The following is a 25680-nucleotide window of genomic DNA, read 5'->3' on the forward strand; positions in this document are numbered from 1 at the left end:
ATATAAAAAATTGGGAACTGTACCTTACTTTTGCAAGCCGAAGTTTTAAGACTCTTGTAGTCACTAAATTAGAACAAAAACATTAAACAAATGTATTTTGTTCAAAAGCCGATTGACATTCACAGCTTAAAAATTTAATTTAAGTCCAATTTTTCATCATCCAAATAAACCTGGAATCGATATCCTGAGCTAGAGAAAAAGAGTCGTTCGTTTGCCCTTAAACCCACATAGCTCAAAAACTTTAAACGTTAAGCCTAATTTAAATTTCGATAGTAACGAAGTAAAACCGATTAGTAAGCCTTTTAGATTTCAAAGGTATTATAATAGCTCCCCAGCCACGGTCACTCTGATTCTCCGGCAAAACAAAACAATAAATTCGAAATGTCTGACGCTGTCGACAAAATGTTGGCGGGAATGGGTAAATATTAACTAAATAATTACTTAAACCAGTGCCAAGATGGCTATACATTGCTCCAAATTGCAGTAGCCAATCGGCAGACCTTGAACAGGCAGTTGTCCCAGATAGACGAGATAATGGAGCGATCTAACAACACGCTGCTCCACATTGAGTCCATTAGCAAGGCTCTCGCTCAGAATGTTGGTCCAACAGAGTCCCAAAAAGTGTACAATGTAACGCCGAATTGTGAGCTGGCCCTGTCCAAGATCCTGGAGAACTTCAAGATCCTGATGCGAAGCAGCGACCAGCGGGAAGAGGATTATAGCCCTGTGGAAGTCTGTCTGGCCTACAGGCACCGCGTGGAGCACCTCGGAAGCTCCGTGCGCAAGCTGGTGGCCCTCCACGATACCGTCGGCCAGATGAGAAATCTCCAGGAGGAGCAGAATGCCAGTGAGGATTCGCCATAACTCTTGGATTATATCTATGATTTTATCTATAAGCATCTAATTTAAAAAATGTATATCATTGCCATATTTTTAACAATAAAAGCGATTGCCAAAATTAATTTATAGAGAACTAAACCACAATCATTCTGAAAGAAAAGTCATGGGCTTAGAAGTGCAGGTTTTAAGCCACTTTTCTGCAAAGCCATTTTTCGAAAATTTAAATGACGGAAAATCGACTCCAAAATACAAAACAAACTGTAAACACAGTTTTTTAGAGAATTAAACCACAGTCATTTAGAAGTAAGCTATTTGTAAATCGGACGTCTGTAAGAAAAGTTATGGCCATAGAAGTGCAGGTTTTAGGCCACATTTCTGCAAAGCCATTTTTCGAAAATTTGGAAAGAGGTAACATCATTAAAATGACGGAAAATCGACCCCAAAATACAAAACAATCTGAAAACACAGTTTTTTAGAGAGTTAAACCACAATCATTTAGAAGTATGCCACTTTCAAATCGGCTGTCTGTAAAAAAAAGTTATGGGCTTAGAAGTGCAGGTTTTAGGCGACTTTTCCGCAAAGCAATTTTTCGAAAATTTGGAAAGGAGTAACATCATTAAAATTACGGAAAATCGACCTTAAAATACAAAACAAACTGGAAACACAGTTTTTTAGAGAGTTAAACCACAATCATTTAGACGTATGCCATTTGTAAATCGGATGCCTGTAAGAGAAGTTATGGGCTTAGAAGTGTAGGTTTTAGGCCACTCTTCTGCAAAGCCAATAATTTTAGATTCAACATTTTTATTTATTTATTTGGTTCATTAAAAATAATTTTTCTTACAAGGCTTTAAAATCATCATTAATTTAAACCAACTAAATTATATTTGAAGCTTAGTTAACTTGACAAATTATGTTCTTAAATTAAAGCCATGTTGTAGCTGCTGATTTCAAGGAGAGTATAGGTGAGTACCTCTACGAACATTTCCAAGCGGGCAGCTAGACTTCCATTGGCCAAGATCTCGGTGGGATTGGGCAGCTGTAGGCTGTTGGAGCGCAGGTAGTTTAGTTGCTCCATGTTGGCGGCGATGGTTTGTAGCGTCTGCTGCTGCTCTAGTGTAAATGCGTCCGGTGGGGATTCACCGTCGGTGGGCATCAGCTTCTCCAACTGCTGTGCAAATCCATGGAGCTGAACCAATTTTTGTTTGTATATGGATTCTGTGGTGTCAAGGGCGGTGGCCTCGTCGTAGATCTTGGCCAGCTTTCGCTGGAAAGCCTTGAAGTCGTTGTACACATCCACAGCACTGCGCTGCTCCTCCAGACGCGTCAGGCTCAGCGAAACGTTGGAGGTGTTAATGGCCGTGGCCACCGACTCATCCGGTCCCCGCAAGATCGTCGAATTGGTGCGCTGCAGCTCCCGCTTCTTGGGCACCTTCTGCAGGTTGGCCGGGTACTCCTCCAAAGTCTTAAATAGCTCAGCATATTCGGCCACCGAGCTCAGATCCTTTGAGGGCGTGGTGGTGGCCGCCTCTTCCTCCATCATCTGCTGAAGGCTGTCAAAGAACTCTCCCGGCTTCATCACAGTCTTGGAAACGCACACGTCCTTCAGGTTCTTCACATGCTGTGGGTACTTTTTGTACAGCTTAGACGATATCCTGCTAAAATCCACATTGGCTTCCATTTTATTTGTATTTTGCATTGTTTACTCTTCCTCTTTTGATGACTTCTTTTAAATGTCTTCCGCCGAAATTATCGGTAATCGATAACATAAGTGGTGGCGGCTTAAATTTTAAAAATGATTTTAGTATGTAGCAATTACTTAATATAGAAGTAAAGGTTTTTTAAATCCTACCTAAAGGAGTATAATTAAGCGAAATGTAAGATTAAGACAAACTTCTATGAAATTAGTTCGAAATTGAATGGTTAATAATTTACTATTGCCTCTTTATATATATAAAAATGAATTCGGTTAGCATTAAGTAACAACTTCGGGGCTAAATAATTAATTTCTAAACATAAACATAGGTTTTATTAATTTCTTAATCGCAGACTTTTAACATGGCAATCATCCGTACTCGGACTGAACGGTGAGAGAGAACTGGCCCTTGGGAATAGTATTTGCATGGTACCAGATGCGCGTATCCACTAGTACAGCATCCCCTGGCTCCACATAGAAGGAGAAGGGCTGACACTGGTGATCACACTCGGGGGCGGGTGCCAAAAACCAGCTCTTGTTGCCCTTTAGCTGGGCCTGCCACATTAAGCGGGGGATGTAGTCCAGCTAACAAAACTGAACGATTAGTCTTATATTGTTTGATTTTTCAGGCTAGACTTACATGCATCACAGCTCCCTGCTCGTAGCCCATTAAAATAAAATCCGTGTGGGGCATTTCGGCATCGACAGGCAAGAAATGAGGGCGTGGATACAGTTTTCTGAGCTCCGCCAGGACAGCCGGCTGGCAGACGCTCCAGCCTACGAACCAGGGCACACCCTGGCTCAGATTTGAACGCTCTGCTGACATGGCAAACACATCCTTCAGCTTCTTGAGATCAGAGTTAAAATGCAGGAACTGGCAGTCCGATTCCATTGCGCCCTGGACCCTCTCGTACAGATCCTTGATGTATGCAAAGTTGAGTTGCTTTTGGGCTGGCCAATGGGCCACCGCCCGCTTGACAATAATAGGCAGCGAAGAGTAGGCGTGCGGGGCAAACTCCTCCATGGTGAGATTGTCCAGGATAAGAGGTGCCCTCACGCCCTTGCAGAATTCGCAGTCGCTGATGGGTCGAGTGGCCTCCCAAACCAAGTAGTTGTTGGGCAGAAAGCAGCGCACACCCAGCAGGAACGAGATGGTTTCATAGAAGACCGGAGTCGCCACCATGATGAAAAAGACGATGCCCAGCAGCCAGAGCAGATTCAACCGGTTCGGGTTATGGTCCATGTCCCGTGTTTTGCGGAACGCTTCCTCCAGCTCTTGCGTAGACACCAGACCAGTCCTCATCACATTTCGATGCAGTTCGTCCAGTCTGTCTGCTAAATCCGCACCAAGACGCTCGCGAACCGCCTGCATGCGGTTGCCCAGCGTCCGCGTGGGACGGCTGATGAACTGGTAAGAAGGATTTAATAACTATTATTTATTTGCTAAATGATAGCTATTTTCTCACCAAAAACATTGTTGTTAGTTCGGCATTCCCTTTGTTTTGCTTTGGCTCCAAACAGCTGATACCGATAGGTTGGAGGCGGGTGCATTTGTAATCGAATCCAAACTTGCCAGTTTTTTCTAAGTGGTATTTTTCGGTTATCTGTTGGAAAATATATTTTGATTCAAAATTGTATTGATATTGAATTTAATTGGATTGTAATGATACTCAATTATATGCGTAAACTTTACAATAATTGTTATTTTTAAAAGTGAAAACATTTATTTTTGAACCGCGGTATTTTTATGGATTTTACGAAAGCCCTAGTCCCAAACAGTGGCCGAGCATTAGGCAACCCTAACGGCCATGTTTCGTATATTTTAACGGTCCACCCGCGGTCACACTTTGTCATTCACTTTTATGCTCGGTCGTAGTATCGGCCAGCAGCTACAAAATTCGAAAATATAGAGATTAGTCACCGATTAGTACAAAGCCAACGTGACAATAACTAAACTATGTGTCTTGAATAGTGCGTGCATTTATATTTTCATTCATCGTTTATCATTTACCGAGGCTCCGCGTTTTCCTCTCTTTCGCACTCTTGGGTTTTGTGGCTGCCAACGTGACCCCGAAAGCTGTCATTCTCGCGCACACTTTCACTTCAGCCCAGCAACAAAAACGAACAAATAACCTAGCATAAACAATCATTGTGCAATACTGATTACTGAAACTTTACGGCGGATATAATGTCTTCGCAGGAAAAGGTTATACGCGTTGGTTCGCGAAAGAGCGAGGTAGGTGCTCGTCGAGAATCAAAATATGCACATCCGCTTTGAATTGGAATGCTCACCTGCATTTGAATTTCCAATCACATTTTGTTGGCTCTCCCCTTCTCCTCCTCCCCTGCTACTCCACCCCACTCACCTCCCTTTTCTGCAAGAGACTTGTTGCTCCTCTCGTGGTGTAGTTGTTGTACTTGCCCTGCTTTTTGATTTCTGTTACACAATTCGCAATAGCAACAACACGCACTTTTGCAATGAAGAGAGAGGCAAAACTTATACAGTGCACACCCGAAACATGGACGGAAAACCACTTTATTAATACTTGTTTGCCAGCCAAACCCAAATAATTAATATATGTTAATTACCTAATCATCAAATTTTGTCGAGAGTGCACTGTACTTAAGTTGTGTTTTATCATTTTTTTGGTGCTTGAACAATTAAAATATAAATAGTAGAAAAGACGAAATAATTTAGAAATCTTTTAAAGTTATTTCTCCGAAACTTCATATTCCGAGCCTATACTATGTGTACATGTTTTTTTGTTGATGATTTTTATTAGGCCACCCCTCTCTTGATCTCCAGTTCAAAACTTGATTTTAAGCTGGGCCTCTTAATAATTTTTGTGTTAATTGCACTGAGCCACCTTTGATCGTGCTTGAAGCGAAGGCCACCTGTGTGCTGCTGGCATTTTAATTTGAAATTACTTGACTTATTTGCGACTTGAGTGCCCCACTCTCTTTACTTTTCTCTCGGTTCATTTACATTTAACATTTAAATAGGCTGTCAATTTATTAATTAAACTCTCCTCTCTTTGCAGCTGGCTTTGATTCAAACCAAACATGTCATCGGCCGACTGCAGAAGCTATATCCCAAGCAAAAATTCGAGATACGTAAGTGAAAGTAGGAGCAAATATTGGGATAACGTCTGAAAGGGGAATTGGAAACTGATACCGGGGTAAAGAGATATCGGAACTGGAAGGGGCTTCGGAAGCGGTCCCGAACAAATATCAAACTCATGCTGCATTAAAAAAAATACAGAAACTGAAAGCGAAGCATGATTCTTAAAAAAATTTTAGCCGGGGGAGCCTTTAGCTTATCTCATATTATGATAGTGGTAAAACAAATGTGATCGTTTAAATATGATCGGTTGATTTATTTCACGGGCTCTCTCGCTCTTTCGTCATCTCTTTCCGCTCACGTGCCATTTGGCAAAGTTTGCTCAATGTCAATGTCTTTTTGTTGGTTTTGTTACTGTCGAGACTAGGGCGAATGTCGAAAAATGTTATATCATACACATACGAGTGAAATAGTACTCGTCACTTAAATATATTTCAATTAGTTACTGAACTGGTTTGTTTGGATATTTGGATTATTTGAAAAAAAATTTCAATAGGCTCTTAAAGTTTTCTATAAATAAAATGTAAAATTATTTTTTGAGTATGTTAATTTTTGGTTTCAATACAAATAATTTTTATTACTAAAAAATCTTATACCTTTTTGGTATTATTTATTATCAATATAAGTTATGGGTTATAAATTGAATTATATTTGAAAACGTTGGATAAACTTTACTAGTTTAAGAGCTACTTTCAATTTAGAGACCAGCTATCAAAATTACTCATTGCAATATTAAAAACTGCTAAAATAATTTTTTTATAGGTAATATTATATTTATACTTAAATTTGTGTGCTTAAGTGAGTTAAGCGCTGTAGAAATACTCGCTCTGCCATTACGTGACGATTTAATGTTTGGAACATATCATATCCGATCGGTTTATCTGATTGCTGCCGTTCTGCCACTGATAACGTAGAAATTTTTGATTAGAAGATAAACTCATACACCTTTCTGTCGACACATCAGGGAAATCTTTTGAAATTTGGTTTTAAACAGGCATTTTGAGTACCATTGAACCTGATAAGATTGGTCAGCTATGAAAATATTTTTAAGAACGGAACGATGAGTCAGTTTAATTTATTGTTTTTGCATAGCAGACACGAAAAATGGTAATCATACTTGGAGTAGAAAGCTCACTTGCCCCTTCAATATTCCATTAAAATGAAATTTGGCGAGAGCTTTGTTCCGAACGTCACACGCAATATCCTCTTTTGATATGTATATTTATTCGAAATGTATTCCCGGTTCGATAAGCAAAACATTTGGAAAATACATTATCATTGCGTGTCCATAATGGAAGAAGGGGAAGGTGGAGCGATATGTATATTTAGTTTGCATGTCTCGGTTGATTGCTGTCATAAAGTTGAGATACTTGGGGTGCTACTGGGTTCCCTTATCAGGTGATAATGACATAACAACCTGCAATTATAGAACACCTTCCGAAATGATCAATTTAAGATGCTTCCCTATCTATAGATAGTCAGTTTGGGTTGGTGTGGTTAAATTTTAATATACATATCATAAAATAAATGTTATATAAATATTATTAAAACGAATCTATAATACATATATTCGACTTGAAATTCACATATCCTGTTAAGTGGTGATTGATTTTGATAAAAATATTATGTGTCTGTTAACACAAAGCTATAATATATTATCCCATCGACTTATTGTTTTCAGACACCATGTCGACATTTGGTGATCGTGTCCTGAACGTATCTCTGCCCAAGATTGGTGAAAAGAGCTTATTTACCCGTGATCTTGAGGATGCGCTGCGTAATGGGGGCGTAGACTTCGTAGTGCACTCGCTTAAGGATTTGCCCACGGCATTGCCAACAGGAATGGCCATTGGAGCCGTCCTAGAACGAGAAGATGCCCGAGATGCGCTGGTCCTGCGAGAGAACTTTAAGGGCCACACGATAGCTTCGCTTCCTAAAGGAAGTGTAATTGGTTAGTTGGAAAAACATATATATATATATTTTAATTGAATTAACCAACCATTTATAATTTTCCTTAGGAACCTCATCTCTTCGCCGCACGGCTCAGATCCGGAGGATGTATCCCCATTTGACTGTCTGCGATATCCGTGGTAATCTAAACACTCGATTGGCCAAGTTGGATGCCGCCGATTCCAAGTTTTCTGGCATCATTCTCGCCCAGGCAGGTCTGGTGAGAATGGGCTGGATGAGTCGCATCAGCCAGGTGCTGGAGCCGGCCGATTTACTCTACGCTGTGGGACAAGGAGCCCTGGCCGTGGAGTGTCGGGCTAATGATGATCAAGTTCTGGCCATGTTGCAGAAACTAATGTGCCTAAATACAACGTGCAGGATCTTAGCAGAGCGTAGCTTTCTGAAGACACTGGGAGGCGGTTGCTCTGCCCCAGTGGCTGTTTGGAGTATCCTAAAGGGAGAACCCTTAAATGGAAATAGCCAGGAGGTTGGACTGTCCCTCACAGGCGCTGTTTGGAGCCTGGATGGGGCCATAGAGATACGAAATCACCTGGCTTGTGCCTTAAATGAGGAGAAGTCGGAGGTCGAGCAGCGAAAACGTGGAGCCCAGGAAAGCAGCAGTCAGCCACAGGAGGAAAACAGCAACAGCTGTGATTCCCCGCCAGCTACAAAGCGTGCTAGGAATGGTAACGTTAGCTCCGGCTCTGGCTCCGATTCCAATTCGAGTAGCCCTCGACAGCAGGGCAGTCCTCCGGTGATCTGCGAGGATATTGCCGCTTGCGAGGCTCTTTCCGGTTACAGTGTGGAGCAGCTCACGAATCTGGCCAGTCAGTGTCCTGTGCTAAGCAATAGCAGTGCTCTGGGATCTTCCGGGATTGGTGGTGGCGATGCTGATACCAGCAATACCAATACAACTGCCCGCCAGTGCCCACTGCGTTTGGTGGCCGGTCAGGATGTCATGGGTCAGTGTCCAGTGGCGCTCAATCAGGCTAAGGCACCTGCCAAGTGTCCAGTAGCTCATGCTGCTTCTGGGGATTCCTCAAACAAAAACAATGGCAATGGAAATGAAGCTGCCAATACTGCCCATTGTCCCCTTCAAATGCCCGTGGGCCAAGACTTTATGGGCGAATGTCCGTACGTTAACAAGGAGACCAAGATATCCTATGCTCAGGCGGGCAAGTGCCCCGTGACTGGAGGTCTTGCAGGACCACCAACTTCTATTCTCCCCACACCACCAAGCAGTAGAGCCAGTAATGCCAGTAGCATTGGGGATGATGTGGACAATGTGGCCACTTCCTCCAAGTGTCCATTTTCGGCGATGCATCATGGCAGCGGTCTGGAGGCCTTGAACAAGGATAATGGAAACACAGCACAAGCCAAGTGCCCGTTCCTGCAGAAAACGGTTCAAATGTTTGACTACGCCGACGAAGAGCAACCGACGCCGCAGCATTCGGTGCTCATTGAGGATGTGCAGAACTTGTTCTGCGGGCTCTACCAGCACGCCTGCCACAGTAGGGGGATCTACGAGAAAGCCAATCAGCTGGGGAAGACGCTGGCCGAGGAGCTGATCAAGCGAGGAGCTCTGGATGTGATGAAGGTGGCCCAGGCCGAAATTCACGGCAAGGTGACGTCTTAAGCACAAGGCTAGCACCCTGAATCCAATTCCCCCACCTCCTATCAGCTGTCATCAATATCATCGTTTACATTAAGTAGAAAAGTGTAACTATTGTTTTCATTTCATTTGTTGAATTATATGGAAAATCCATATCCAAGCTTTCCCAGATTTAACATATTGTTGGTTTTCGCGTACATGCTATTGTAGTTGTTTTTGTTTAGGGGAATATGACAAATAAATGTATAAGAAATCATACTTATGATGATTTTTATTTCAAGAGCAAATAAAACAATTTTTTTATTATCGTAGTCATTTGTAATTGTTTGTTTGATACAAAAATAATTTTCCAAAATGAAACGGATTTTTATACTCTTTGTGAGTACAATTAATTTCCATTTAAGTGGTATGTCCAAACTTATCATTAAATTGCCTCAGATTTCTTGAAATGGCTTTAACATTGATTTGAACTCCACCAGATAATGATGTTTTTAGCTTTTTTCGAATGGGTTTTCAAAGCTAATCAACCGTTAAATATTTATAAAGATGTTTCCGTAATGTTGTAATGTCTTAACAAATGCCAATTTTTTGTTTTTTTTTAAATCATTTTAAAGTCCAGTAAAAACATCAATAAAAATCAAAGAAATCTACTCAGTGATAGATTCACTAATCAATAACCTAAAGTAAAACTAAACTGGTCAATAGGTGATGATGTATATAACAATCAAATTGGACCCTAAACCCACTTGTGGCGCTTGCGCAGATGGGAACTTAGGAAGTTGGCCTCCGAGAAACTCTTCTTGCACAAAAACACGCCGCAAGGAAGGTCATCGCTGGGACCGCACTCCGAAAAGTGACCCACATAGTCAACCTGGCTAGTGTAAGTGTTCTTACAATTGGTGCACTTTAGAACGCTGTGTTTCTTTTGGACATGTTGTTCAAGACTCTGCTGCGTTTTTAAGCGTTTTCCGCACTTGTCGCAGCTGAAGTCGGACACGGACTCATCAGCGGTGGAGTCCAGGCGGGCCTTTTTGTGCGGCTTCACATTATGATTTATCTCCTCCATCAACTGGTCAGAAGTTAATTCCTCGGATTTTTTCTGTTTCTTACGTTTTTGGGCCTTTGAAGGCGATTCGCCATTAGTTGTGCCCACGGATATGTCTAGCAAGCTGGACTTGCTCTTTCTTTCCTTTTTAATGGGTGATCCAGGTGCGGACATGGTGTCATTTACTTTTAAGATCTTTTCTTCCCTAGGACCCTCATCATCATCCGCAGAGTTGTTAGTTTGGAAAATACTCTCAATGTTCACGACCTCCTCCTCCTCTTCCTCTTCTTGCAGAATTTTTCGCTTGGTGGACTTTCCCACATCAGCACCGTCGCTATGCAGAAGTGTGTGTTTATTTAGAGACTGTTTAGTGGTCAGACTCTTGTCGCAAATGGTGCACTTGAATATCTTTGGCTTTTCGATGGCGTGGGCGGTTTTCATGTGATCCTGCATCTGCTTAGCGGTAGTCAGCTCGCAGTCGCAAATGTCGCACTGAAAATCGGAAGATTCCGCCCTGGGAGTGGATGCACTAGATCCGTTTATGGCGAATGTGTAATCCGAATCGACCACGTTCTCGAACATCCTTTTCTTCATTAAGGACTCATTTAGGGCTTTAAAGGAGGCAACATTCCGCTCCTCTTGGGTCTCGTTATCCTTGTCATCCTTTGTTTTGTTCAGAACTTGTTTATTTATTGACTTTTCCGCTTTTGACGTATCCTGTGTTTTGTTCAGAACTTGTTTACTTATTGACTTTTCCTCTTTTGACGTATCCTTAGCCTTGATCTCCGTTACCTCATCTAGCTTCTTGGCTTTGGACTTAACTTCCTTTTGCTTATTGTTCTGAGTCTTAGGCTCCTTTGGCTTTGAATCAACCTTTTGTTTGCCCTCAGATTTGCTATCCTTTGACTTGGCCTTCGATACGGTTTCCACAATAAGCTTATGAGTCACTAACAAATGGTCTTTCATCGACTTCAGGACTCCAAAGGACTTGGGACAGCAGGGACAGGAGTAAATGCGTGGACGCTGCTGGCCATGCTCTTTTTGCAGGTGGTCCTTGTAGTGGTTGGGGAATTTAGCATGGTATTCGCAATGTTCACAGTTGAAGTTATTAGTTTCAATTATAACCTTTTTGACAGTTTCCTCTCCGGTTGCCTCCTCGTCCTCACTTTCGGACGGTATTTCAATGCCGTCATTGCCGTTGCAAAAGAGATGAATAAAGGACTTCTTTTTAGTAGACACCGGTTTGGCGGGCGTCATCTTTATAGAGTCCGTGAGGTTGTCGTCAAAAATTCGGGATTGCTGCTTTTGAGACGAACCATCGAGGTTCTTGAAAGAGCCATCCAGTTTCTTTGGCGAGCTCTTGACATTCTCGATCTGGGAAAAAACGGTGTTTTCTAAACAGACAGCCATGGACTTGCTGCGCTGGCGGATGGTTGTGTTTTTCTTTAGTTTCATCGGCTTCTCCGCTTCTGCTGTGAGATCTACAAAATCGTTTTCTTGATTATCACTAGACTCAGCATCCAACAAATCATGGTCCTCCTTTTCCGGTGCCCTGACGTCCTTGGTTTTTTTGAGGGGCATGGCCAGAAATTTCTCCACCAGCTTTTGGGTCCTCTCGATCACGCCGACGGTTGACATCATGGTGGATGCGCACAGGAAGCACACCTTCAGGCCCAAGTTTATCGGGAGCTGAGAGGAGGAGGAGGGTCAGACAGATAAGGAAATCAGAATACCGCCTTTTTCTACTCACGGTTTTCTGGGTGATTGTCCCCAGCAGGTCCACAATTTTACGGCCCACGAATGCCTTCTGGGCGGAGTATATGTGCTTTGCCTCATTGCTACTCCCGCAATTGTCGCACAGTACTTCTTTATTCGGCTTTCTTGGCATCTTTTCACTGATTTTTTCAATAAAAATCAAATCTTTAAAACCCAATTTGTTAGCACATGTGCGGCCAGTCAGTACAGTCAATGTGACCACGTAAATGTCAAAGGAAATATCAAGCTCTGAAAAAATATACTATGCATTATTTAATCCGCAGTGTTACCAGATGATAAGCCACATCATCTACAAAAATACTGAGTAGTGTTAGCGCACTTTTTAAAAATAATGTTTTTTTTTGAACTGATAACTAGTAAACAAATTGTAATTAGTTTGATGCTATTTGAGTTGACGTTGACATTTTTTTAATTTTCGACACAAACGCATGACCAACGTTGCAGTGGAGTCAGGCTATACGGTTGTAAATAAAAAGTGTTGACAAAATATTCATCACAATACGCAACCTTTTCATTGCTAGCTCAAATAATGTAAGGGCAATTTTGCGCTGGCTGACAAATCTAATTTTTTTTATAAAACAGCTTTATATATGCTTTTTAATAAAAACCAAAGTACTAAGTTAAAAAAACAATCCAAGCAACTGTAGTGATTTAAAGATTTAAGAGTTCTAGTAAATTTTAACAAAATAACCATCCTAAAATTGTAAAACACTTTAATATTCCACAAACTTGGCCACACTTACAACATTACAGTCTGCTACTCGTCTGTTGTATAACAGCGGGCCAGTTCGATAGCTCACCGATAAATTAACGTTAGAATTCGAAATTGGTTCGTAATTTACAATTATTTATTTTGGCATTAAAAGCTACAATAATGCAGTAATGATATGTTGAATTTGTTTCTTTGTGTTGGTGCTGGACTGGATGGGCTGTGCCGTTACTTTGTCTTGAACTTTTTGTGACGATTTTCGCGTCTGAAAACAGAGAGATGAAAACATATTATGAATGACAGTAAGAAATACGCAAAGTTCAAGCAGTTCGCATTTGTTGTGTCTTATATGAATAGCTTTATTTGAATACTTTCTCTCACTTCTCTTTTCATTCTTTCATAGGCATTATATATAGTACTTGTGTTGTGTGGTGTTCGATTTGTTTCAGTGTATGGATGGTGTGTACTTAGCCGACGTTCAGTTAACTAGGCATTACTATAGGTATTGTTCATGTTGTTACTGTTAAATATAATTAATATAAATATGTATTTTCGTTTATTAGTTATCCTCCTTGGCTCATCCGATTTCTTTTCGTACTGCCTCGCTTTTGTGGGTGGTTACTTGAATTTCGTTAAATTGTGGTTTACACATATAAAAAATAATTCATGTCGTATCTTTGCATTCTCTCACGCTACACGTTATTATAAATATGTTTTTTGGGGATTGGGGTTACACACTTACTCTACTGGAAAAACCATTGAATAGCCTTTCCTTATTCCCCTTCGTTTGTTAAATACAAAATGATTTTGCTATAGCAAAACCTGCATTGTTCATTTTATAATCATTACATTATACACCTATACTTCGCTTAGCGACTTCATAAAATATACTTTAATTTAATTTAATAAGCAACTAGCCAAGTCCAAAATTACATAATGGAAAATAATCACTTTATTGGTTCGGGTCAGGATTAAAATGAAAAATTTTGATTATAAAACCCCTTAAAGCGTTAAACGAGATATAGGTGTACTTTGCTCTTGTTTATAATATTGCTTAAATGGAGCTGCATATCGTTTGTTTCAATAGAGTGCATTTTAAAGACGAACGTAATTTTAAACACAACAATTCAAAGTTAGTATGGGGCGGGATGGCAAAGTTAAATTAAAAGTCATGAAGGGCTTTTTCATACTCTATTTTGTTTCTTTTTGGCACATTGCTGCACTTTATATATTTTGCCATGAACTACAACAAGTGTTTGTTTCTCATAAATCTTCATAAATTAATATACATAGGTCGTATGCTATAAGAAATTGCTGTACAACAACAAGTGAAGCGTGTGAGTGGACTTGGGGGTGCTTGAATCGTTGATAATTATAATATTTATAATCAAATTTATTGCATAGCGAGCGATTAAGGTAAATTTTAGATTTTGGTGTGATTCTATCGGGAACTCTGGTCTGTCATCAATCCATTTTAAGAGTGTAGAAAATAAATTTGTTCTAAAATGTCAGTCTATTGCGCAAAATCTACATTTTACGTGATTTCTACCCGACTCTCGTTTAAGTTAAGTTGCATGTTCTCGTGTTTCTTTTGTTTTTCATATATAAAAATTCCCTAATATTTATGCATCGTGTATCGTTCGTTCAGCTCAATCCGCCATCCGCAATCCGTGGATGATTGCGATGCGATTCCATCCGATCTCTGATCCTATCCGATCCTTGCCTCGCCCTTGATTTGTGCCCACATTAGATGCCAGGCCAGGCGGACGAGCTGGTGAGGATCGGTGGTCGGAAATCGGGTATCAGGGGAATCGGTGTCCTACGACAACTAAATACGTCATACAGCTATTGCTACTACTGGTCTACGACTACTTAGTGGCTACGGGGGCACTTAACCTAGCTTCGTGTATGCGTAGGCGCAGATCACGCCCACCACAACACCAGCGGCAATATATGTGATTAATGACCTTCGTTTCTTTGCCGCCAGCTGGCTGTCCTCGTTTTCCCGCTGCTTTCGCTTGATGTCGTTGACCTTCTGCTCCAGACTGGCCTGGTATTCGTTGCGTTTTCGTCGCTTCAGCTCGTTTTCAGGACTGAAAAGGTTAAATAGTGGCATGATTACAAAGTTTAACAATTTTTTAAATTTGAATTATTAAAATGGTGAGTTTAAATGCTTAAGGAAAGTGGTAAACAGTCGATGAAGATAAACAAAATGCGCCAGAGGATCTAAGCAATCGCTGCAAAATTGACTTGCGGTTTAGCATATCGACTAGACTATTACCTGGCTGGGAGTTGGCCTGGAATTGTATCGATGCCGTTGGCCTTGCTTTGTTCGCCGGCTGGCGCTGCTGGTTTCTCGTTGTTGGCATTAACGTCGTCGGCGTGTGGCTGTGTTGTCGTCACATGACCATTAACTGGCTCGGCTTCGTGTTCGTTAATGGTCTCGTACTCCTCATCCTCATCTGTTTCATCCTCCTCGTCGTCATCCAGCAAGTAATCCTCATCGCTGTCCGATTCGTTAAGAGCTCTCAGCGGCCTTGAGGGCAGCGGCGGCAAGGGACGGCTGTCGGCCACCTCGGCATCGTGGATTATATCGTGCTGATTGATGAAGTTGTTCAGGGCATCCTTGCTCAGCTTGTCGCCGAGCAGTTCGACGATATCCTCAGCTCCATTGGCATGGGCTGCACGCATATTAAGCGAAAGAACGCCGCCAGAATTGGGGGCCAGTGGCAAGTTCAGCGATTGAACGCGTGGTGGCAGAGGCGGCGGCTGCTCATCCAGTGTGTGAGTCTCTGTGTCATTGTTGATAATGGGTTCCTCAGCGTCGAGAAAAGTCTGCGGAGGGAGTAAAGGATACCAGTTAGTCTCGTGTAATAATCAAGACTGTCGCAGAAATCTTTACAAACCGAAAACCAACGTCAGCTCATTCTCTTTAATTAGCTTACACAAATGAAAAATAAAAAAAAAACGTTTTTATAACAAAAAACAGTTGTAAATAAAATTTCTTTGAGAACTAGGAGTAGTAGCATTTAGGTTTAAATAAAATTAGGAAACAATAGATCGATTAATAAATCTAGAAATTCTGTGATAAAGTGATACTGTAAAGATTTCTGTGACACCCCAGAATAAGCGTGATCTCCAATATAAACGGCGGCGCTTGGCAGTCCCCGGATTGGACTCCCAACCGCCGGCCGTTGGTGGCGCATACATACGGGATCGTGCAGCTTTTTGATGCCCTCGATGATCGCCTGGTAGGAGAAGTCGAGCTGGTCGGAGGTCTGGATCAGGCCCATGCGATAGCTGCGCAGCTCACAAAGCACCTTGGACACATTGCACTCGCCGTACTTATCGATCAGCACCAGGCAGCAGTCAACCAGGCAGAAAGTGCCTGAGCGCCCAATTCCGGCGCTGCAGTGCACCACCGCCGGACCCACTTCGCGGCTCAGGCATCCTGAGTCGCGCACCTGCTGCAAAAACTTGAGGAATGCATTTGGCGAGCTGGGTATGCCAAAGTCCGGCCATGTGGTATAGTGGAATTGCATCACCTCTCGACTCTGCTGCGTTTCGAGATCGGTTAATCTATAAATATAATTAATAATATAATATTTAAAAAGATTAATATAAATTAAAACCAACTCCAATAACCAAAGTATAACTTACTTGAACCACCGTCGCACAAAGTTCTGGTAAGTCTCGCAGCGGATGAGCTCCACCGTGAGCTTGACATGGGGCAACTTTAGGGCCTTATCAGCTCCCAACTCGTTGGGCCAGTAGAGGTGACACTTAACCTGCTTCTTCTCCATCAGCTTATTGAGCATGAGAATGGCGCTGGAATTCTGCTCCCAGACCATCAGCCAGAAGTGGCCCACTGTGTCAACCAGCGGTCCCTGGGTCAGGATGTACTGACGCTCGGCGCGCTCCAGCTAACAGAAGGAAAAAAATGTGCATTAATATTTAATAATAATGCTTCCATTATTAAGTTGACCCACCTGAACCAGGTTGGCATTGATGTAGTCCACGCTGCCGCGCTTCAAAACAATGCGGGAATGATCATAGGGATTAACATCCCGATAACGATTCAGCCCGCGATTTGTGTGACGTTCCGATTCTAAAGTGCTGAACTGTTTTTCCTTCGCTTCCCGGTCGCAGGTCTCGCAAATATCCTGAAATTTAAATAAAACCTAATTAGTCCAATTGAAAAGCCCATAAAAACTCAAAAACTCTTTTTGAAAGCAAAATATTGTTTTTATACCCTTGCAGAGGGTATTATAATTTTGGTCAGAAGTTTGTAACGCAGTGAAGGAGACGTTTCCGACCCCATAAAGTATATATATTCTTGATCAGGATCAAGATATAGCCATGTCCGTCTGTCCGTCTGTCCGTCTGTCCGTCTGTCCGTCTGTCCGTCTGTCCGTCTGTTTCAATACCGTTTGTGAGCTCAGTTTAAAAGCTAGCGATCTGAAACTTTCACACGCGTCCTAAAACATGTGTACGCAGATCAAGTTTGAAAATCGCCCCGATCGGACGTCTATATCCTATAGCTCCCATAGGAACAATCGGATATATCTAGCAAAAATTGATGATATTTCGCGCAGTGTAAAAGCTATTGACATGAATTTTTCCAAATCGTATTTTTTTATGCATACCTTGATCAGGGTAAAAGCGCGTGGCAATCGGACGTCTATATCCTATAGCTCCCATAGGAAAAATAGGGTAAAATCGGTCCAAATTTTATGTTTTTCAGAATATTTCGCGCTGTGTAAAAGCTATTGCTATAAATTTTTTCAAATCGTATTTTTTTATACATTCCTTCATCAAGGTGAAAGCGCGTGCTGATCGGACGTCTATATCCTATAGCTCCCATATGAACAATCGGATATAACTTTCAAGAATGGAAGATATTTTGTGCAGTGTAAAAGCTATTAACATAAATCTTTCCAAATCTTATTTTTTTATGCATACCTTGATCAGGGTAAAAGCGCTTGGCGATCGGACGTCTATATCCTATAGCTCCCATAGGAACCATAGGGTGAAATCGGTTAAAATTTAATGATTTTTAGGATATTTCGCACAGTATATAAGCAATTGACATGAATCTTTCCAAATCGTATTTTTTTATGCATACCTTGATTATGATAAAAGCACGTGACGATCGGACGTCTATATCCTACAGCTCCCATAGGAACAACAGGGTGAAATCGGTCCAAATTTGATGATTTTCTGAATTTTTCGCGTAGTGTGTAAGCTACTGACATAAATTTTTCCAAGTCTTATTTATTTACGCATATCTTGATTAGGGTAAAAGCGCTTGCCGATCGGACGTCTATTTCTTATAGCTTCCGTAGGAAAAATAGTTAAAGGCTGCGAAAGTATCCCTTTTTTTATATTTTTATATGACATTTTTGCAGTATAAAAGCAATTGACATTAAACGATGAAAATCTAGTTTATTTATGTATACCTTATTCCTTTGGCTACTTTTTCAGTTTTAGCAATTTCGGCAAAGTCTGCAAGGGTATTAAAACTTCGGCTTGCCGAAGTTAGCTTCCGTCCTCGTTTTTTAACGTTTTAAACATGAAAAACATTTGATTACGGGAGTTTTCCTTCAGGTAAAGTTATCAGTCGACAGCTGGCAGTGAATTAGGGGATGTGTTCTCAACTTTTTAAAAGGCTAGGATTACCCTATAATCAGTAAGTTCTGAAAATACAACGCCCCATAAAAATACTGTTTAATGTATATTTTTTCTACGAATAAGTTTATTGCAAAAATGTACGTTTTGCACATATTTAAATAGCTGATAGGAAACTTTTTAAATTTATCAGTCCTAAAAGTTAAAAAAGTTTATAAGTGCTACAAAAAGTTCTGTCTACATTTTTCTGCTAGTTAAATAGAAAAAAAATCAAAAAAGGAAATAAGCTATTAAGCATGAGTGCTGCAAACAATTAACCCTCATAAGAATTCTGAGAAATAATTTACTATGATTTGGAATAATGAAAAATTAAACAATTTTTGGCTGAATGAAATTCTTTTGAATTATTCAGTTTATTAAGTTTCGTAAACTAGATGATAAGCCCGGGTGTATTCCCTGGAGGGGAATTCCATTTTGCAATTTGCACCCAGAAATCGGTTGTCTTTTATCAAGGGGGTTGCCCCATTTGCCGCTGACTCACCACCTTTCTTTGCCAAACCCTGCTGCACCAATAATAGACAGATACGGGGACTTGTACTGGGAGGGAATGGAGCCGAATGGAGCTGAAGCACCGAAGCCCACCCAGCTAACAAACTGGGCGTGACTAATTAGCCAGCAACGCAGGCTGGCTGTCGTTAATGGCATTATCTTGGGCATGACCGTTGCCGGCTTTATCAGCCGAATGTATGTACATATAATTGCTGGCGCAGCTGTAAAATGCCATGGACAATCGAACCCTCCAACAACCAAACACCAAACAAGGTCAATGGCGCCAACCTGACGATGACAAGTGTTCCTTAAACTCGGCTCAAAGTCAACGTCGTTTTTTTTTTTTGGCCACCGGATAAGTTTAATCACATGCATGCGATGAGGATGAGTAACCAGACAAAGCGATTTATATTGTTTCTCCTGCAAGCTTGCGTTGAGTACAGCTCGAAAAATAAGTTGTTAATTGTCAATTCGTCATGTTTTAAAAGTATATCAGCTGTAGAGCTTGAAAATACCGGTATTTGCCGTGCTCTTATGAAATCACTTCGAAAAGCCAAATTCTTACGTAATCTCCAAATCTGACAAGGGCAACGTCTGATAAGGTGATTTTTTAGAGAGAAAAATTACTTTCCGACTTTTAACGTAGCGTATCGCTATCGGAATAATTGATAATTCTTTAGAAACGGAAAGTAAACTTGGGTTGCATTTAATATTCCTCAGAACTCATAAATTCGCTATTATCAATTATTTGACGTTTAATTATCAACATGTCACGTGAGAATATTTTTTTAAATATTTGCCAGCGATAACGAATTTGTCTAATTTTCTGAACACATCTGTTGCATGCATCATTTATAGGGGTAGGTTATTTATTCCTTGTTAAACTGGGCTTGTTATTTATTTAAATGGACAATATAAGCCGCAATAAAAATTGTCGCATTTATATTTTAAAACCATCTATGCACATTTAATTTTTTCTGATGGCTAGAAGAAATGTCTTGAAAAGCACACCTTTAATCCGATCTAATGTTTTAAGAAAGAGAAAACAGATCTCTTCACCTTCATTGAACATTAAGTCTTGGGCCGTTTACCACAGCTACAAACTGTTATTTTATGGTCTATGGCTATCCAGGTGACCCTTCTAAACATAATTGCGAAATCTAAGCGGGGGCAGGGGCTCTTGGGGGCTTGAATTTCTAAAGCGTGTCGTGCAGTTTTATTATTATTTTTCTGTTTTACGTGGTAGTGCTCAAGGAAAAGCAAGAAACAAAAACATTGCATGCATGCGGAGCATAATTGCAGCTAAGGCGGAATAAAAATTCCTCGAGTCGAATTTTATATACCCAACTTTAAAACAAAATAATTTTTGAGTCATTTCGTTTTGTTGAAATAAAAACCTAAAAAAAAAAACTTAAATAAATTATGATTTGACCCAATCGTTTCTATGATTCAAACCAGTGCGGTTTGTAAGGTTTAATCGTCTGTGGATACAAATTACACTACCCTCTGCCTTGTTACAGTTGACGGAGGTTGTCATAATAGGGCGGAATGGAAGGTGTAAGTTGATAAGCGGGAAAATGTGAAAGAGAAGAGAAAACCCAGTAACGGTAGTGCGTTCAATGAAAATTATTATACATTAAGTACGCAAAAAGCATAACAAAAACAATACGATCCGAATGCGTCACTGCGTTCTCCGCATACAGTCAAACCCCCCAAGTGAAGCTATCTAATTGCAAATCTTAAAAACTGAAAAGCTGTCAGTCCACATTATATTCATATTATTACATATGTATGTACATAAGTATAGTATTTTCAAATTTCGAACAAAAGACATTTTTTTTTCGAACTTTCCCACTGAGATTTTTTTAATGATCAAAACATGTTTTTATAAAACACAAAAATCCCATCATACTTAGACATGTCGTAAATTAAATGACAATATTGTTTCGTTCGAGTAATGTTTGACTATTAATATGAATTTAATCTTAATTGACTTTAAAGCTGCGGGGAATAAAATAATCTTTATGTTCTATAATTTGTATAAATTTCTAAAGCATGTAAAAAAAATTGTTTTTATGTATTTACAGATAATATAATTACTAGAATTTTCTGGAAAAAAAGAGTGCAGATTATTTTATAAATTAATACAAATTTGTCAAACAATGCTGATGTTTGAGGAATTTTATGAATATTTAAAGTGTTGCTTGTGGAATTCCAATTAAATAGTATTTCTAAGAAATGAGATTAGGAAAGGCTGGACTGTAATTTTTTATTTTCATTAAATGTGTCTATGCTGTGGTTGCTAACTTACAAATTACTACAACAATCGCACAGAATTTGGGAAATTTTCATGGAAGAACAAATTTAAACCGAACTTGAATATGGTTTTTTGGTAAATTTCATGAATGATCAAATTTCGGATTAATTTTGAGTGACTTTTTCAATTGAACAAAATTCATGGAAAATCGTGAGTTTGTGATTAACTCAAAGTTATAAGTTATGGACTTATTATTGTTATTTCAAGTGATTCGAAGTAGCCTAGCTTGACTGTATTTCAATGGTTATGGCTGGTAGCGATTTTTCATACCAGTTGCGACGCATAATTGCGAGCAGACTCCTTTCAGTTAGTTGGAAAATTAGATTATCCTCGCGGCGCGGGCACAAAGGATGCCCGAGGAGCGGGTCCAGAAACCGAGATACACATATACTGTGTCATCCTAACTGCGGAGTGGAATTCCGTGAAATCCCAATTCAAGTGAGTGGAAGAGGGAGGAGCAGCTGAAGACACAGTTCGCCGGAACTGGCTATAAAGCAGAGAGGAGGAAGGGGAGTAAGAGGAGGAGGCAAAGAGAGGATTCCGACAGGCAACAAGAAACCCAAAGCGAGACTCAAAAAACCAGACGCATGCCCTTTGTGCCCCTGTGTGCGTGAGCCTCTCTCTGTCTGCCAATGTGTGTGTGTATGTGGAGTTCTTAAGTGGCTACCACACTGTCACCCCTCATCCATTTATTTTGTTTTTTTTTGGGGGGCAATGGCAATCACAACAACAGTCTTCCCAGAAATCGCTTCCAATTTTATTTGGCCAAACGAGAATTCGCAGAATAGCTCAACGCTCTATAGATAGTCAAAGGAAATCGTTTTTGGGGAAAGGTAGCAATAGCCAAGCATAAATATGCCAAATACACTCACACACAGACACGGTCATAATAGAGAATGCAAGGCAAAATGCAGCAGGTGAGCAAGTATGCTTGTGTGTGTTGGTGTGAATCTGTTTGTACATTCTTTTTTAGTGTTTTTTGTTTTTGGTCAAAGCCTGGCTGGTGAAGCAAAAGCGAAAACACTAGCGCACTGGGGCCCCACAAACACACACACACGGAAAGCATGTCCGTGCATTGGTGGTGGAGGCATCTGCAGAAAGCCTTTTGCGCACTCATCACATTTTCGTGGAAATCGAACCGCCAAAGGAGCTCCAAAAAGGTGTGTACCCGCATCCGCTGTGAATCCTCCACGACTTTTAGCTTTGCCATAATTGGTTATCCATTTTTTTGTGTTTTTTTTTTGTGCAATTGCAGCCGTCGTAGTTGTTGTTCTTGCCATTTACCTTGTAGAAGCGAGGCCATTCTTGAAGTTTAGTCTTGTATTCCGCCTCGATTTTCTGAAGGGCCGACAACCCACTCGTTTTCTGCTCGCTCATTGTGCACACTTTGCTCCTGCGTTTTGTTGCGATTTTATAACTTTTAATTTGGAGTCAGGCGGCGTTGACTAGAGCTGGAAAACTATTCAGAACAGAGTTACCAGGCGTCGGTAAAGTGATTGCTCCAAGCTGTCAGCGCTAACGCTTTATTTTTGCTATACACAAAAAATACCGTGCTCACACTGGTGTTTTCATTAAGCAAAATTACGGTGTTAAATTACCTTTCTAGTTGAAAATTAAGAGAAAAAACAAAATAAATCATATACTTAATACTAGGATTATATAATTTTGGTCCGAGCTATCAGTTTATCAAAAAAGACTAAAGTTTCAAAGGCTTACTAGACTTGCATACTTACATTGTATATCTTAAAATATTATACAACAAAACCAATATATGTATTTGTTTTTCAAATTAAATAAAGTAGCATTGGTTTTCAAATAAACACCACCAAGCAAGTGAAAATCTTACTAAATATTAATGATTTGGAACTATTATTTTTTTAAAGAAAATTTAAAATTTAGAATAGTAGTATATTTAATTGTTTTAAAATACCAAATAACAAAACCCACAATCCGCTAAAAAGGTCACACTGCAAACAATCGCTTATCGGAGGCGCAGATGTTTATTTCACTTGTTATTTAATAAAACAAGTTTAAACAAAATGCTAACACGCGCTTTTCGCTTGGTTCACGACAAGCGTTTAAGTGTTCCTGTTCTACGCTGCTTCCACCATGAGTTCTCCAAACCGCCGACAGTGCCTGCAAAAACCCTGGAAAAGGAAGTTAATCCCGACCAAAATTTGGTTGCCGGCGTGCAGGACAAATACAAAATATTCCGGGATGAGGAGGCGTCCGAGATCTTCGATGTTGAGGAGGCACGTTATCAGGAGCAGCAGCTTCCAGAGGATTCGGAATTGGAGCAGGATCAATACTATGGCCTCAATTTAAGGCGTAAGATAGCGAGTAATCAGGAATGAACCGAATCCTAAGACTTTTTCTCTGCTTACAGGTGGCGTTCGCGGTGTGTTTGATGTTGAGGACTTGGTGGAGTTGCTGCGCAAGGAGAATGTGGACGACATTTTCGTTTGCTATGTGCCTGAAAACCTGAAATATGTGGATCACCTGGTGGTTTGCAGTGGTCGCAGCTACCGGCACATGTTGAGCACGGCAGAGTTTGTACGCCGCATGTTTAAGATCAAGCGGACCAAGGGCGACATTCTACCCCGCATTGAGGGCGACAAGAGCCGGGATTGGATGGCCATGGATTTGGGTGAGTATTAACAAGAAAATCTTTACTTTTAAATCGATCTAACTGCCATTATTTTTGTTAGGCAACATTGCCCTGCATATATTTTCACCGAGGGCTCGGGAGGAATACGATTTAGAGTCGCTGTGGGCCATTGGCTCTGAATTCGATCGCGAGAGCCAAAAGCCGAACAATCCCTATGGCGATATTTTCATGGCTCAAACTCCTCTTACTGTTGTGGAAAACTCAAAGCATGAGACGTGATATAATTTGGCTTTACTAGTTTAATATAATTACCATCGATCACAAAACTTTCACCCAGTATTTTCGTTGAAGTCCTAAAGATTTTTCAATTTCAAACGCCAGGCGATGTGTCCCACAATCAGGTTATTTTGCTTTTGCTGGAGATAGCCGCGTGTCAGCTATTTTCCGCTCGTCCAATACAAATACAACGGATTTTTGTGCCTGGCGTGCCAACTTTGAGACACGAACAAAGAAACAAGCCGTTTCGCCATCTCTATATTGCGCTTACTTTCAAAATAACGGTTGTCTTTCATTGAGTTTGGTCGAATGGTAAGGGGAACAAGGAAAGGCAATTCAATTTAAAAGATTTAGATTTTTCGTTTTGAAACACAAGGCGAACATAAATGTAAGTAGTTTTCCGAAAATAAATTCTAGTAGGTTGTTAAGCACCCGACAGCCCTCAAATGTAGGCAATACAAAAAAGCGAATGGCATAAGCGCCATCTATGTTCTTTGAAGATGCAACGGTCGGCCGCCCGAGAAAGGCCCCATCTATGTCTGAAGATCGATGATCGGCTGCCCAAAAGTATGCAACACTTTTCAGTTAGAGAAAGCTAACTACTTTTTTACAGACGACTCTTTTTCTGTTAGTTAACAGAATTGTGGCAACGCCGGGATGGGGTGGGTCTTGAGGGGGCAACGCTGGCAGTCTTGAGGGTATGATTTCGGTCGTGAGGCTTGGGAGCGTTTCCTGCGCTTTTCTGAGGGGCTCCCCCCACCCCCGACTCACGTCGACAGCATTTTTTTCTCGCGGAAAATGCGGCGGAACGAAGAATTTCGTGACACACAGATTTCAGGGCCAGGTAGTGTGACCACCTTTGGGTTTAACGCAAATATAGGCGTTTTCTGGCCACTTTCGCAAGGCGTTATGGGACTCTCTGAGTTTTCTCCAAAGTGTTCATACACTTTTGGCGCCGTTGTTCAAAGTTCTTCAGTTACCATTCTTGTATTTTTGAAAGTTCTTCAGTTACCATTCTTGTGATTTTAATATTTTATTTATTGACAGCTAAAAAAAATAGTTAAGTCAATATGAATAAAGCGCCAAGTATATAGAAGGTTTCTATTGCATCCAAATGATACTCTTAAGGATACTACTACCTTGAACAATTTGACATAATATTTACAACGGATTAATGAAATCCCCGAATGGTAATGCAGTTCCCAAACAAATTTTCCAGTGATTGAAGGAACTCGGCCATTTCACTTCTTTCTGTTGCCTCGCATCCTGTGGTGTTTTTTAACGACTGTTTGCCGACAATATAAATAAGCCCACTCAATGAGATTCATTGTGTTTTTATAGTCATTCGGGCGAGGTGTGAAGATAATTATAAGCGCGGTGATGCCTTTGGCCCAAATTGATTTGTGTGTTTGCACCGGCAAACGGATTGCTGAATGAAATTTGGAAAATGCGGAGAGTTGGGTCCATTTCTGCTCGGAAAAGAGGTCCCTCCCTGGCATTTGCATATGCGAACCATTTGTTCGCAGGCCATCAGCGCGAGTTAAGCGCCCGAA

The 25680-nt window shown here is 40.7% G+C and overlaps 7 protein-coding genes across 8 annotated transcripts; 3 read left to right on the plus strand and 4 right to left on the minus strand.

Annotated features, from left to right (window-relative positions):
• Nucleotides 1-333: 333 nt before the first annotated feature.
• Nucleotides 334-962, plus strand: LOC108048124 (augmin complex subunit msd1). Its single transcript, XM_017128611.2, has 2 exons — nt 334-418; nt 485-962. Exons 1-2 carry the CDS (start codon nt 382-384, stop codon nt 862-864), a joined length of 417 nt encoding a protein of 138 aa, XP_016984100.2. The 5' UTR covers nt 334-381; the 3' UTR covers nt 865-962.
• Nucleotides 963-1690: 728 nt separating this feature from the next.
• On the minus strand, nt 1691-2741 carry LOC108048139 (augmin complex subunit msd5). The gene has a single exon (XM_017128627.2). The coding sequence runs from the start codon at nt 2537-2539 to the stop codon at nt 1760-1762; it is 780 nt and encodes a 259-aa protein (XP_016984116.2). The 5' UTR covers nt 2540-2741; the 3' UTR covers nt 1691-1759.
• Nucleotides 2742-2842: 101 nt separating this feature from the next.
• LOC108048137 lies at nt 2843-4849 on the minus strand. Its single transcript, XM_017128626.2, has 4 exons — nt 4829-4849; nt 4003-4140; nt 3177-3944; nt 2843-3121 (listed from the first exon to the last, which is right to left on the minus strand). Exons 1-4 carry the CDS (start codon nt 4832-4834, stop codon nt 2906-2908), a joined length of 1128 nt encoding a protein of 375 aa, XP_016984115.2. The 5' UTR covers nt 4835-4849; the 3' UTR covers nt 2843-2905.
• Nucleotides 4365-9477, plus strand: LOC108048135 (porphobilinogen deaminase). The gene is made up of 4 exons (XM_017128624.2): nt 4365-4772; nt 5578-5650; nt 7339-7608; nt 7676-9477. The coding sequence occupies exons 1-4, from the start codon at nt 4725-4727 to the stop codon at nt 9241-9243; spliced, it is 1959 nt and encodes a 652-aa protein (XP_016984113.2). The 5' UTR covers nt 4365-4724; the 3' UTR covers nt 9244-9477.
• Nucleotides 9478-9542: 65 nt separating this feature from the next.
• Nucleotides 9543-12253, minus strand: LOC108048140 (zinc finger protein CG2199). The gene is made up of 2 exons (XM_017128628.2): nt 12015-12253; nt 9543-11953 (listed from the first exon to the last, which is right to left on the minus strand). The coding sequence occupies exons 1-2, from the start codon at nt 12150-12152 to the stop codon at nt 9956-9958; spliced, it is 2136 nt and encodes a 711-aa protein (XP_016984117.2). The 5' UTR covers nt 12153-12253; the 3' UTR covers nt 9543-9955.
• A 613-nt stretch (nt 12254-12866) lies between these two features.
• Nucleotides 12867-22716, minus strand: LOC108048156 (tyrosine-protein phosphatase non-receptor type 61F). 2 transcript variants are annotated; one of them, XM_044457839.1, is made up of 7 exons: nt 22528-22716; nt 16739-16912; nt 16410-16672; nt 15962-16328; nt 15031-15584; nt 14717-14842; nt 12867-13014 (listed from the first exon to the last, which is right to left on the minus strand). In XM_044457839.1, exons 1-7 carry the CDS (start codon nt 22618-22620, stop codon nt 12978-12980), a joined length of 1614 nt encoding a protein of 537 aa, XP_044313774.1. In that variant the 5' UTR covers nt 22621-22716; the 3' UTR covers nt 12867-12977. The 2 variants fall into 2 exon arrangements, with proteins under 2 accessions (XP_044313774.1, XP_044313773.1); XM_044457838.1 differs by lacking the exon at nt 12867-13014 and having other exon boundaries at nt 13084-14842.
• Nucleotides 22717-23204: 488 nt separating this feature from the next.
• LOC108040147 lies at nt 23205-24177 on the plus strand. Its single transcript, XM_017117442.2, has 3 exons — nt 23205-23571; nt 23630-23890; nt 23952-24177. Exons 1-3 carry the CDS (start codon nt 23283-23285, stop codon nt 24128-24130), a joined length of 729 nt encoding a protein of 242 aa, XP_016972931.1. The 5' UTR covers nt 23205-23282; the 3' UTR covers nt 24131-24177.
• The last annotated feature ends 1503 nt before the right edge of the window (nt 24178-25680 follow it).

The sequence above is a fragment of the Drosophila rhopaloa genome, unplaced genomic scaffold, assembly GCF_018152115.1.
Source record: "Drosophila rhopaloa isolate 14029-0021.01 unplaced genomic scaffold, ASM1815211v1 contig_163, whole genome shotgun sequence".
Taxonomy (NCBI): domain Eukaryota; kingdom Metazoa; phylum Arthropoda; class Insecta; order Diptera; family Drosophilidae; genus Drosophila; species Drosophila rhopaloa.

What these genes read in the sequence shown, in the direction of transcription:
- LOC108048140 (XM_017128628.2), bottom strand. Translation starts at nt 12,152, where the DNA reads ATGCCAAGAAAGCCGAATAAAGAAGTACTGTGCGACAATTGCGGGAGT. An exon ending in GGACAATCACCCAGAAAACC is followed by an intron (nt 11,954 to 12,014) that starts GTGAGTAGAAAA and finishes TCCTCCTCTCAG; the next exon opens with CTCCCGATAAACTTGGGCCT.
- LOC108048124 (XM_017128611.2), top strand. Translation starts at nt 382, where the DNA reads ATGTCTGACGCTGTCGACAAAATGTTGGCGGGAATGG. An exon ending in CAAAATGTTGGCGGGAATGG is followed by an intron (nt 419 to 484) that starts GTAAATATTAAC and finishes TCCAAATTGCAG; the next exon opens with TAGCCAATCGGCAGACCTTG.
- LOC108048135 (XM_017128624.2), top strand. Translation starts at nt 4,725, where the DNA reads ATGTCTTCGCAGGAAAAGGTTATACGCGTTGGTTCGCGAAAGAGCGAG. An exon ending in CAAGCAAAAATTCGAGATAC is followed by an intron (nt 5,651 to 7,338) that starts GTAAGTGAAAGT and finishes TATTGTTTTCAG; the next exon opens with ACACCATGTCGACATTTGGT. An exon ending in TCCTAAAGGAAGTGTAATTG is followed by an intron (nt 7,609 to 7,675) that starts GTTAGTTGGAAA and finishes AATTTTCCTTAG; the next exon opens with GAACCTCATCTCTTCGCCGC.
- LOC108048156 (XM_044457838.1), bottom strand. Translation starts at nt 22,620, where the DNA reads ATGAGCGAGCAGAAAACGAGTGGGTTGTCGGCCCTTCAGAAAATCGAG. An exon ending in AATGGCCTCGCTTCTACAAG is followed by an intron (nt 16,913 to 22,527) that starts GTAAATGGCAAG and finishes TTTAAATTTCAG; the next exon opens with GATATTTGCGAGACCTGCGA. An exon ending in TCAATGCCAACCTGGTTCAG is followed by an intron (nt 16,673 to 16,738) that starts GTGGGTCAACTT and finishes TCCTTCTGTTAG; the next exon opens with CTGGAGCGCGCCGAGCGTCA.
- LOC108048139 (XM_017128627.2), bottom strand. Translation starts at nt 2,539, where the DNA reads ATGCAAAATACAAATAAAATGGAAGCCAATGTGGATTTTAGCAGGATA.
- LOC108048137 (XM_017128626.2), bottom strand. An exon ending in AACTAACAACAATGTTTTTG is followed by an intron (nt 3,945 to 4,002) that starts GTGAGAAAATAG and finishes CCTTCTTACCAG; the next exon opens with TTCATCAGCCGTCCCACGCG. An exon ending in AGCAGGGAGCTGTGATGCAT is followed by an intron (nt 3,122 to 3,176) that starts GTAAGTCTAGCC and finishes CAGTTTTGTTAG; the next exon opens with CTGGACTACATCCCCCGCTT.
- LOC108040147 (XM_017117442.2), top strand. Translation starts at nt 23,283, where the DNA reads ATGCTAACACGCGCTTTTCGCTTGGTTCACGACAAGCGTTTAAGTGTT. An exon ending in CTATGGCCTCAATTTAAGGC is followed by an intron (nt 23,572 to 23,629) that starts GTAAGATAGCGA and finishes CTCTGCTTACAG; the next exon opens with GTGGCGTTCGCGGTGTGTTT. An exon ending in TTGGATGGCCATGGATTTGG is followed by an intron (nt 23,891 to 23,951) that starts GTGAGTATTAAC and finishes TATTTTTGTTAG; the next exon opens with GCAACATTGCCCTGCATATA.